This window comes from Cebidichthys violaceus, unplaced genomic scaffold, assembly GCF_023349555.1.
Source record: "Cebidichthys violaceus isolate CVI_PGR_0920_01 unplaced genomic scaffold, fCebVio1.0.p SCAF_638, whole genome shotgun sequence".
NCBI classification, from domain to species: domain Eukaryota; kingdom Metazoa; phylum Chordata; class Actinopteri; order Perciformes; family Stichaeidae; genus Cebidichthys; species Cebidichthys violaceus.
Window position 1 is genome coordinate 1 of NW_027176859.1, and position 12392 is coordinate 12392.

The window sequence follows — 12392 nt, forward strand, 5'->3', positions numbered from 1 at the left end:
ATTCACCGAGCTCGCCTTACAGTGAGCACAGAGGAAAAATAGTGGAGGGAAGGAGAGAGAAAACCCAAGAAAAAAAGGGGAAGTAGTCAGCAAGCAAGAGTTTTTTTTTTTTTTCTTTCTACCCTGCTCTCGCTCTTGCTCTCCCTCTCCTTTTTTTTTTTTTTTTTTTTTCCTGATTTACCGCGCTTTCCTCAGAAAGCTCCATTGTTCCCCTAGCCTAAGTCTCATCAGGCCTTTTGTGGCTGACTATCACAGCGGCAGCAGAGAGCTGGAAATGTATAAATGGTATCATGCCTTGTGATTAATGGCGGTGCTTATGGAGTCAGGTCTGATAACGGGCCTGCTCTCTACTCAATTTCAGATACCGTTAATGGAATCTGTCTTCTGCGATTGTAATGTGAGAGCGCCTAATTTGCTATGGAGCTTGAAGCTGTCACCGGCAAGGGATTGTGGGGTCATAAGGGACCTGGCAGCCGTTTGGCCTGCAGCTTGTATCTGCGGTGCTGAATAGAGCAGCTCTCTGCCTGTCAGTTAGCTGATAGGCTGATGAGGGACTCTAAGCCACTCCACACAATGGCGGAAAGGGCCATACTGCCTGACTTCCCTAATTGTCGAGCCTGCTCATATTTCAGAGCCAGCATGCCGGGGACTGGGCTGCTTTTTTTTTCTTTTTTTTTTCTCCTTTCTCTTTCCCCCCCCCTCTTCTCTCTTGAACTTTTTTCTTCCCTTTTCTATATTTCATCCTTTATCCCGCACACTGTCTCACCCCTTTAACGCACTCTTCTCTGCACTATTTTTCTTTTCTTTCCCTTCTCCCCATCATTTGTCGCCCCTCTCTCTCTCTCTCCCTCTCTCTCTCTGTCCTCCCTCTCTCTGTCTCTCATTTTAGTAAGTGGTGGGTCTTAGCGTATGACAGATTATCCCAAGTTTGCTTCAATTACCGCAAAGGAGATGGAGACAGTACAGGAGAGGAGGAAGGGGGGAAACTTTTGTGCACACATTATATTTAAGAAGCTGAGGATAAAGAACTATCTCTGCCGCTGCGGTTTCTGTGCCGGTCTGCTCGAGATCAACCGGCTGCTGGGGAGGGAGTCCTCATGATGTGCGAATGGCCCAATTCACCGGGTGTTTTTCAAGGCCTTGTCCGAGAAGCAAACTTGGGTGAAGGGAAGATTACAATGGGTCCCCAACATTAGTCCTGGGGGAAGTGGTGGCTTTTGATACGGCAAAAATACACATTTTTTTTTGGATAAAGCTGCTGACTTTGTTGTTTTGTGTCAGAAAAGTGTGACTTGGATCAAATAAAATACTAATATAATAACATGATACTGATCTCCTCTCTCTCTCTGTGTGTGTCAGGTTGGCGGGCCCCGGTCCCGGAGCCGTGCTGGCTGGAGGGCTCTTCGCTGTGTCCAGGCTGAGCTGGCAGTGGTCCATGGTGGCGGAGGTCTTCGCCCTCAACAACCTTTTTGTCGGTCTGCTCTTCTTCTCCACCGCCAGCTTCCACCGTGCCGACGACGCCGCTCGGAGGCGGAAGGTAAATCTTCCGCCCGGCTTCGTGGACCCGTCTTTTCAGTTTCCTCTGATCGCTCCTTACAATGATGACTTCAGGTTTGAACTCACAGTGGCGTAACTGAAATGCTTGACCCTGTCAGATTGCACACTGGGGGGCGCTATGCTGTGGCTTGGGGCTCTGTAACCAGCACACCCTGGTGCTGTATGTACTGGTCATCGTTCCCTGGGTGCTTCACCGACTTTACTCTCTCAGGGTAAGTTCTCTTTATGTAAGCTCACTTAGAACAGAGTCTAAATGCTGTGGGTCAGTTTTCCCATTTCATTTTGGAGAATATAAGAACATTTTGAACATTTCTCTCCAAACAATATCCACAGGAGCTGACTTTGCGGGGCCTGGTGTCTCTGGGGGCGTGTTTCTTAGCCGGCTTCCTGCCGTACGTCTACCTGCCCATCTCGTCCTACCGCAACACAGCCCGCTGGAGCTGGGGGGACCAGACCACGCTGTCAGGCCTGCTAACTCACCTGCTGAGGGCCGAATACGGCACCTTCAGTCTGGTACGTGCAGCTTGCCCCGCTATAATAAAACTAAAACCAACACACTATAGATATATTAGTTCGTACATGTACTCTTGTCACATTTCACCTTGTGTACCAATTTTTATTTTCTTTTCAGGCAAAGACGGACAGCTCTGTAAACCTGACCTCAGTGCTAAAGTGAGTTTTTTTTGGTCCTTTTTTTTCGTTAATTGTTCCCACATTGCAAATACTACAAACGCAACTATTTATCACATATTTTAAATTGAATTGAACTGGTTAACTGGAGAGGGACTTGATTTAAAAAAACAACAACTTTATTACATCATCGCATAAACAGTATAATGTAGCGAAATTCAGCTTCTGCATTTAACCCGTCCTAAGTTTTAGGACAGTGAGGACACACATGGAACTACAGACTGAGGACCCGACCGCTCTTTTGTGCTGGGTCTGGTGTTTTACCACAGACACTCCAATCTGTTCTGAGAGCCCAGAATCATCTCTCTCTCTCTCTCTCTCTCTCTCTCTCTCCCCCCCCCTCTCTCTCTTCTCCCCAGCAGCTTTTGTTCTTCCCATTCCACTCTCTCCCATCAAAGCAGAACTGAACCTGCTTAGAGGGCCAAATCGCTGTGTTCTGTTTCTCCAGCAGTTTGAAATGATCACTCAGCTCTGGTGTTTAAGCGTGACAAGCTGTGATGACAGACACTGCAATAGAGCTGGAGAAATTGTATTTTTCCACTCCAGCAACACCCCCCCCCCCTCCACACACACACACCTCCTCCACCCAATTCCCTCCCCTGCTCCCTGCTTCCACCACCACCGCAGTCATCCCACTCCTGGTATCTTTCTCCAGCTGACGGGATGTGGGTGCATGTGCGTCTTAAGACCCCCCACTACCAGCCCCCCCCCCCCCCCCCACACACACACACACACACACACACACACACACACACACACACACACACCCCTTCTCTGTCAGGCACCCACCCCTTCCCATCACCCCTGCTGCTTGATGGACAAGCACACCTTCAAGATGGGGAAGAGAGGCGAACATGACAGCCATGTCGCACTGGAGACGTAAACCCACTGGAGAAGCTGACACACACACACACACACACACACAAACACGCGCTGGTGAGCACATTCACACATAGTGTACATTGGGAGATATAGAGACTCAATAAGCTGTCAAATAGAGATGGGTATTAAGGAAGAGGCAGGAAACTATCTCTCTGCTCTGAGCAAGCGCTCTGTGACTGACAGGCACTGTGAGGAGAGGACGGGGCAGCGGGGGGGTGGATGACACAATCATTCCTATCTGTCAATCCGATTGGATGAAGGAGCAAACAGTCCAAGGAGTTTGTTTTGACAGGGGATGGAGGGCATTTGATAATTAGTGTCCTTGAGTTCAGTAGCGGCGAGGGTAATAGAGCTTGTCTTTGGTGTCCGTCATATACTGTAAGTCATATGTATGTTTGTGTGTGTGTGTGTGTGTGTGTGTGTGTGTGTGTGTGTGTGTGTGTGTGTGTGTGTGTGTGTGCGCGTGTGCGTGTGCGTGTGCGTGTGTGTGTGCGCGCAGGGCCCAGTTGGACCACTGCCTGGAAGACCTTTCAATTCCCACTCTGGTGCTAGCAGGAATAGGCCTCCTCCTCTCCTCCCGGGACAGGTAGGATGAGTGAGACGCCGGCATACAAAAACACCAAACTCTTGTCAGACGCATCCCAGCAGCCACTTCAACCGAAAACCTAATCCCCTGCAGTGAAAGACGGGGAACAAAACTACTGACAAAATGCTGATCTTAGAAAAGGAGAATACAAAAAGCCACCGAGGCACCTAACTGTCAAGATGTCGCAACGCTCCGCATTCAAATCAAGAGAGGTTGTTGTGTATTTTTGGGATTTTCTAAGTAAATCGCTGCTTGTATTTATCTGTGTGTGGCAGTGAGATCCAGTCATTCATTACAGCAGTGCCTTTTTCTGGGGTCTGTGGGGTGGAGCTGATAAAGCCTAGCGAAGCCTCGGGCTCTCTAGTGCACCGGCCACCCCCCCCACTTCCCCCGCTTCCCCCCTCTCCTGGGGGGGGCACTCTGATAAACTTGGCTGCACACACACACACACACACACACACACACACACACACACACACACACACACACACACACACAGAGATGAAAAAGAGCAAGGTCATTTCATAGGATGCCAAAAGGAAGCCGTGCAAATGCTGATTTACCTAATGTTGAACTATGGAGTGGGACTTTATTGTTTGGAACAACATCAGAACATTTTATTACAAAATAAAACAAATCTTGTCAGTATGTGTTAGTGGCCAGTGGAACCCATCAGATCAATTTGTTGGGAGGAAGAGTAACCTCCTCTGGCTTGAAGTTCAGACGATGATTTGTTTTTGCCACAAGGCGAACGTGTTCTTCTTTTTAGTGCGTAAGTACATTTTACAGCTGTACTGTAATGACTGTGTGATTCAGCGGGTTGGCACCGGCTCATTATGACTCCAGTCTGCATTAGAAAATCAATCATGCACCTCTTAGCGGGCTGGAGCATACGTTTGCTCTCAGGCTTGTGATCTCCATCCCCGCATTAATGTTTTGACGGACCTATTAATAAAGGGACAATTATCATATGTTAGGCTGTGGAAACGGCAGTCTGAGAGTATACAGAAACAAAACTCATGAAGCGATAATGAAAATGAGAATCTAGTGCCCTGTCTTATCTCAGGGCGTGCCGCTCGGTGTCCTGGCTGTTTGCCGCCATGCTGCTGGTCTACTCGCTGTTTTTCGCTTGGAGAGCCAACCTGGACATCAGCAGACCTCTACTGCTTGGAGTGGTGAGCTATAAGACTTTCAGCTCCGTTTTACACCCTTTCTAAGTCGAGGTCGGTGCGTCTGCAAACACTGGCGCACACGCGTCTGTCCGCTCACTTCCTGCAGGTGGAGCGTTTCTGGCTCCAGAGCGACGCTGCAGTGTGTGTGCTGGCAGGCCTCGGCTTGAGCCGGACGCACGCCGAGCTGGAGAGGAGGCTGGGCTGTGGGGGGTTGTGGAAGACCACAGGCTGGGTCCTCACCGTGGCTCTGCTGGCACATATGGTGCACACCAATCACAGGTGAGCGCGGCACTCGAGTCGCAGTAACTAACTTCCCGTTGGGTGCGATGAAAACGTACATTATTGCCCCATAAATATCAACGATATTACATGTTTTGATGACATGATTTATGTTGGTTTAGGACTAAAAGTCCTTTTTTACGACGGCCCTAAGAGCTCAACGCACTGCAAATAGACGCAACACATCAAATGAATCAAGCTATTTGACTTATTTTCACACTGATCCCCTGATTCAGATGCTACAGATCCGCAGTTAGCCTAGCCTGTTAGCCTTTTGCTTATTATTCAACTGCCAATTCAAATAAGAAGACAAACTAAACACAATTAAATGATAAAACAGGTTAACCTGATGTTAGCTGACTATTTAATAGTTACTTTCAGAACCTGTAATAGGGACAAGAAAGTTAAATTACCGGAAGGTTTTTGCTGACATCACTCATAACATTTCATCCCTTTGCTCAATTTGTTTATCAATTAGGTAACCTGAGCTGGCGATCCTTCAATTAACTAATCTCCATTGGGGGATACTAATACTAGTTAGATCACTTTGTCCTATGGTGCTATGAATTAATAACTAATAATAAGCAACAGGCTAACGCGTCTTCTTGCAGTGCTTTTTCTTAATACTGCGCATTTTGGTGTCAAATGTATGTTTTTTGTGTGTCTTCAAGTTGGTGAAGATGTTTCCTCAGATGTTTTCCTCCGTAAAAGACCATTTTCTTTTAGGGTTAAAGACACGAGACGGTTTTGTACAACAGCAAAGGTTGTGATCACAGCACAACGGTGAACTTACACACAACATGGTCTCAGGTCATTTTAGCTGCATTGCACTTCTTCATGACGTTAGTGAGTTCAAGCTCTGCTCGTGTGAAGATGCTCTTGTTGTAGAGTTTTGTTTGGTTGTCAGATTCGGTACAATCTGTGTGCATCTACCTGTGGAATCAGCTTCTCTTTACAGCATCCCCGTTGCAATAACTACACTAGAGCCAAAATGTGTCCTAAGTTTCTTTTCAACACTTCTGATGAGTAAAGTTCAAGTGAAATAAAAACTCTCCTTCTCATTCTAGTTCCTTCTGAAATCCCCATGCATAAGTTTTCCCTGAGTCAACCTGATTTGCTTCTCCTCTGAGCTTCGTAGCGCAGGTCTGAACTCCACATGTCAGGTTTTCCTCTGCTCACCCCATGGTAGGGGCTAAAAGAGAGGCACGGTTAGCACATAGATTCCACTCACGGGGCTCAGTCTGAGATGTTAGCTGTCCGAGAAGGCAGATTACACCAGGCGTAGTGCCGGGGAGTGCCAGACAGCCATCACTGAGCGGCTTTGATCAAGGGGGAGAGCGTGGCCTGTGCTGTCAGACCCATCACACCTGTCTCCCCCACGATTCGATAGGCAGCCAGAACACTGTGCAGAGGCGAAGGGGCGGGGGGGCACTGACAACTTACCCTCAGAGCACCTTGAAAGCGTACCTACAAACACCCACAGACACACAGTCGTACACATATCGCACACTTCCAAACGGGTAAAGGATGCACTCGACACGATTCTTAAATTCAAAGTAAACACAACTTGTGTTTTGATGATGTCATACAGTGTGATGGTGTGTGTGTGTGTGTGTGTGTGTGTGTGTGTGTGTGTGTGTGTGTGTGTGTGTGTGTGTGTGTGTGTGTGTGTGTGTGTGTGTGTGTGTGTGTGTGCGCGCTGATGATCCTAAGGGAGTGCGACCAGAGCAGAAACGGTGTGGTCGAGAGGTTCGGCAGGGAGCTTCTGGCCTCCGTGCCGGCGGACTCGATCATCCTGACGAGAGGAGATCTGCCCGGAAACTCGCTGCGCTACTTGTACTACTGCCAGGGCGTGCGGCCCGACGTACGTCTGGTGGACCAGGAGGTCAGAGCTGTGATTTCTCCGCCCGTCTTTGTCTTTTGTTTGAAATGTTCTCACGGACGTTTTGATGTTTGATACAAATCTAAAGTAAGAATAGTTCAATTGCAGAACCAAAAATCAACTCGGGTGGTTAAATTAGTATTACAAACGTAGCGAAAACAGGAATACTTCAAAGTTATTATTGCATTATGTTGAAATTTGAAGGTTCTTGCTTCGGTCTCTTTTGGTTGTCAAGTAAGAAAGATAGAATTCAGATAAGGATGATTTCTGTATGTAAAAAAAATAACATTAAAGTGGAGATTTGTTTGGAAAACTATGTCTTTGGACAAAATGGCAATTTACCTCATAACTGTTTAAAATTCATATAAAAAAAAAATACAATAAATTACAGCCAGACGTCAGGAAGCCTTTTGAGTTTGTAGTCATTAGTACATCATGCGTTCGTATATATCTCCTCAGCAATCATAAAGGGCTTTAGTGAAAACACGATCCTCCAACTTTAGACTCTTCAGTAAGAAAATAAAAACCCTTTGAAAATCTCAAATTAAAAGTAAAAGCCACTGAAATAGTCAATAAGCTCTTTTCTTTAAATGAATCTCACGCTGCTAATCATAGCGACGCGCAGAGTTGAACTGGTGGTCCTCCTTCTTCACTCTAGATGATGACGTACGCTTGGTATGTGGCCAAGCTGGCGCAACACCACCCCGGGGTGCACTTTCCTGGCCGCTGGTGGGACCCGGTCCACCCCGAGGAGAGAGACACCTTCAGCCTGGAGCAGTTTCTGTCCCACAACACACAGTGAGTCACAGGGACAGAGCCGAGAGAGAGAATCAAAGGGTGGTCTGAGCAGATAAATAGACGAGGGTAGAATGGAGAGAGAGAGAGAGAGAGAGAGAGAGAGAGAGAGAGAGAGTGAATCGGGAGGGCAACAATGGCCCGAATGAACAAGTGGGTGATCTAATGAGGTAGAGATCAGTGGGATGAGTGCAGGGAGGAGATAAATCCGTAGAACTGTTGAGGCCATAAAAGGAGTTTGATGAACTACAGAAGTCGACTAATCTACTTGATTTGGTGAAACGGTCTCCGGTGGACTCATCGCTGCTCCCTGCTCTCATCACTCACTCTCTCCTCCAAGAGGAGTTTAGACACAGAAACTGGCTGGAGACCTGTTAATACCGAGCCCACCAGGGGGCAGTGTTTGCCAGGCCAACGTGCCAGCCTCTCCGTGGGGGCAACACTGACCTGTTGGATTAAGCCTCAAGGCCCGAGTCTCTGGTGACCGGAGGGGAAGCTAGAAAGTGTTGGGGTGTGAGGGAAGGTCTGACTGCATGGTGTTTCTCTTACCTGGGGAAAGAGTGGTGTTTATACCTGGATAATAACCCAAGGGAGTCTTGATGTTTTTCTGCAGGAGGCATGTGGTTGCCTGCATTGGGCTACCTGAAGGAGACCCAAGCTGGGAACACAGTTTCTCTCGTTGGCCCCTGGGGGTCTGTGACTACCTGGTGCCAGTTCAGAGGCAGTTTCACCCTGAAAGGTGGGCCCGGCGAACTCGCAACATCTACAACTGGAGTGAGCCACACAACAGGTGCGTACACAATCATTAACATCTCCCCAACAGGTAAGGGTTTAGAGTTTTTTTTTCTCTTTTTCAGTCTCTTAAGTCCTCTTAAGTAGCTTTAAGGTTTTGGGTTTGAACACCGTTTAGCTCCACAGTATGCGTTTGTGAAGACAGCAGCAAGTCGGTGTCGTTTAAGAGGATGTCATTTCCAGGAAATACTCGGAGAATCCTCGTGCATATTGTTCAAACGATTCACGATGTTTCAATGACACTCAGAAAGATAAAAAATGAGTCCTCACCGTCTATATCCCCCCCCCCCCCCCCCCCCCCCTGTCTCTCTGTGGTCTTCTCAATCACTCTTCCAAATAGACTCCACAGAGCTTGCCTCAGCGAGGTCGTCCTCTGTTCTCGGCGCTGTGATCCAGGTCTTTGTGAATTCAACCAGAGCAAGTTACATTAGGCCCTCAGCATTCGGAAATGAGACTGGAGATGAAAAATAATGACTTTCTCATTGCATTTTGTCAATAACTGTGTCAAAAGTGGAATTAGTCAAAGCTCCGTATTCTGTTTGCCGTCGCCAGCAGCCCTTCATTCACTCAGATATCCACGACTGAATACTGTGACATTATTTCCCGCACCCTCGCGACAAGCGTGTCCGCCGACGCCCACAAGCCAAATATTAGCTCGGGAACCCCGCTAAAATATTCTTTTGAAGAAGAGGTCAAGTGTTTACAGTCAACAAAGTGAAAAAAAAAAAAAAAAGGGGGGGGGGGGGAGATGTGGTTTTACTCCATGTCTAATGTGCTCGCTGGTATTGTTGCTCAGTCATTTAATGTTTATGCAGCAAAGATTGATATTTAGTGTATCAAAACCTGCACAGTCGAGTGGAACAATATATTCACATAAATAATCATTTATAGTTAGTGGAACTGTGCACAAGCCAGAAGCTGTTTACATATAAAAATGTTATTTTTTTATTTTCACATGCGAGCAGTTTCCATCCTGCGTCCTGGGAGTGTGTCGCTAACGAGGAGATGTGGCAAGCCAGGTACAGACAACTTTTTTTTTTTTTTTTTTTTTACGCATCGGTTTCATCTTTTAAAGAGGTTAAAAAAAAAAAAAAAAAGAAGCTGCGTCACGATGCATACTAGCCCGCTAGGACATCTCCATAAACCCAGTCTTGTGTGGTAGAGCATCTACATGTACATTCTGTTCGGTGGCGCCATCTACATAAATCACTCCATTGGAGTGGTGCGTCTGTGAGCGTGGATCTGCATGGCTCATCCATCCAGCACTTAGCCCTGAGCCTGCGTGCTTTGTTTCAGGATGAAGACGGCTTTCTTTCTGTTTGACCTGGCAGAGAGGATGCAGGGAGAGGGGAAAGCTCGCCTGTTTGAGCTGTCCTACACTGTGAGTCTGACCTCGGCACACAACACTCAAACAACACTCTCCTTTACCACAACGGGGCACATTTAAGTGCAAAGTGTAACATATTCAGGGGCTTTTTTTTTTATGTAACATCTGTTATTGTGTGTGTGTGTGTGTGTGTGTGTGTGTGTGTTTGCTGGGCAGCTGTATAAGGAGATTGTGGAGGCCCACTCGGACTACCCTCCAAACTGGGACAAGAACTTGGCGCTGGCCTGCGAGAGGCTGCTGCGATCGGGTCACCGGGGCTACAGTCCAGACGGCCTGCTGACCTGCAGCGCCGAGCACTTCAGCCTCTACTTGGAGAAGGAGCCCACGGACCCCCAGACGGCTGCCATACGCTCTGCCGTCGCCGACCTGCTCAAGGAGAGGGACGAGCTCCGCCAGAGCTGGAGGCAGACCCCGTGACAAGACCCGGAGAGACAGGACATGGAGCTGGCCCGGCCCGCTGAGAGTGCGCCACCAGCCCGGCCGATGTGCAAGGGCACTGGGGACGGAGTCTGGAGCCAATGTACCTTTCCTCGTGGTTTGAAGGTGGTGCTCCAGAAGGCTAGAAGGATGTTTAGTTCAAGTTTTTGGCCAAAATCGGACTTATGAGTTGGGAGTTAGAGTGAACGGTGATGCAGACGCACTGGGACTTAGATATCAAGCAGAACTCTGCACCAAGGACAGACAACTACCACTCAGCAATGCTTCATTTGATCAACGTTCACAGCTGACCAGAGACAGAGCTTGACTTCAGGAAGCCTCGACTGACCCCAATCAAGCTGCGCCTGCTCCCCTTAAAATCACCCGTTCCATTGCTTTATCGTTATATATCTCGCTCTTTTTTTTTCTTCTCTCCTCTCCTCTTCTGCTCTCACAGCTTTTAACGTGCTGATTATTTTTTGCCTCAGCCACTGCTCTACTTCTCTTTTTCTCACATTAGGACGGCGAGGCCGAGATTGAGGGAAAACCAATTTGGGGGCAGAAATGGGGGATTAGAGCGACTGTTTAATCTAGGGCAGACTTGTGCTGTACCACACGGTCCTCACTCCGCATAACCAGCACTACCCACCCACCCACGCCTCTATCCTCACATCAGTCTATCTTAGATGGTCCTTTAAATGTTTAAAAACTAATGGATTCGATGGGTGTTTTTTTTTTGTCCTCTCTTGCCTCCTAACGTGAGGGCTGTAATCCCTCGTGGATTTATATGAAATGTCACAATGCCAGGGACCCTTTTAGAGGTGTGTGTGTGTGTGTGTGTGTGTGTGTGTGTGTGTGTGTGTGTGTGTGTGTGTGTGTGTGTGTGTGTGTGTGTGTGTGTGTGTGTGTGTTTTATGCTTAAATCTCCACCCAAGCCTTTTCCCTGCCGGAACTCCGTACAAATATAGTCAATAAACTGATCGGCAAATTACTTTGATCATCATACAAGCGCAAAATCATGCAAACTCTATAGATGCACGAAGACCATCAGACACCCCCCCCCCCCCCCCGACTCACGTGACTGTTATCCCTGTGAAGGTTGTTGGAGGAACAACGTAGCACGGAGACGCAGCGAGCGGACCAGAGTCACATGTCTTTGAAGCGTTTTCAGGGTCCAAGACCTCAGTTGCACTGTTTTTTTTTTGTAAATGCTGGTACATTTCCTCAGAATGTAATCTTCCCTCTCTGTTCGCAGGCCTGGCTAGCGGCTGTCAGCTGGCTGGATGATGAGATTCGACCTGCTGTAGCACAGATGGTTTGGTTTCTCATAGAAAGAGGAAAATCTGTCACTCTGCTTTTCTACAGATTCAAATATTTCAATAAAGATTGTTTGCTTTATTACATTTTTGACTACTTTTTCCACGGTAGAAGAAGCCTGATATACGGTATATGAATATTGACTTTAACCTCACGTACATATTCCCGTTTGTTTTTACAATCCAAAGCGTTATTTTTACTTTACTTTCTCCCTGTCCTCGCCTGTTTCATCCCTCTCTTGTCTCCCACCCTCTCATCCCCTCTCACCCTGTCTTTCCCTAACCCCTCTGTTCCTCTCCTCTCCCCTGTCTCCGAGAGTCAGTTGCCCACCCTAAATCAGCAAGCTGCCGAGGATTGTGGGAACCCGTGGAATCGCCGTGACCGGGGGATGCAGGCAGGGAGCCACGGCAACGCTGGAATGTGGGGCGTCTGAGGAGATAAGAGCTGTGAGCCCAGCCAGGGAGAGGGGAGGGATGCAGCGAGAGAGGAGCAAGGGGGGGGAGGAGGACGAGGAGGAGGAGGAGGAGGAGGTGGAGGAGGAGGAGGAGGACGAGGCAGAGTGAGGAGGGTGAGACGGAAACAGGGAGTGCAGCAAGTCTGTGAATGGAGAGACAGAAACACAACACCATAAACAGC

At 48.0% G+C, this 12392-nt stretch overlaps 1 protein-coding gene across 1 annotated transcript; it reads left to right on the top strand.

Annotated features, from left to right (window-relative positions):
- Positions 1 to 1345: 1345 nt before the first annotated feature.
- Positions 1346 to 11842, top strand: LOC137890240 (protein O-mannosyl-transferase TMEM260-like; the record flags this gene model as incomplete). Its single annotated transcript, XM_068734401.1, has 13 exons — positions 1346 to 1537; positions 1656 to 1769; positions 1891 to 2070; positions 2189 to 2229; positions 3629 to 3715; positions 4782 to 4890; positions 4994 to 5166; positions 6880 to 7051; positions 7707 to 7846; positions 8457 to 8633; positions 9601 to 9654; positions 9932 to 10016; positions 10179 to 11842. Coding segments are annotated over 13 exons (1785 nt in total), but the record flags the coding sequence as incomplete, so codon positions are not given.
- Positions 11843 to 12392: the final 550 nt, after the last annotated feature.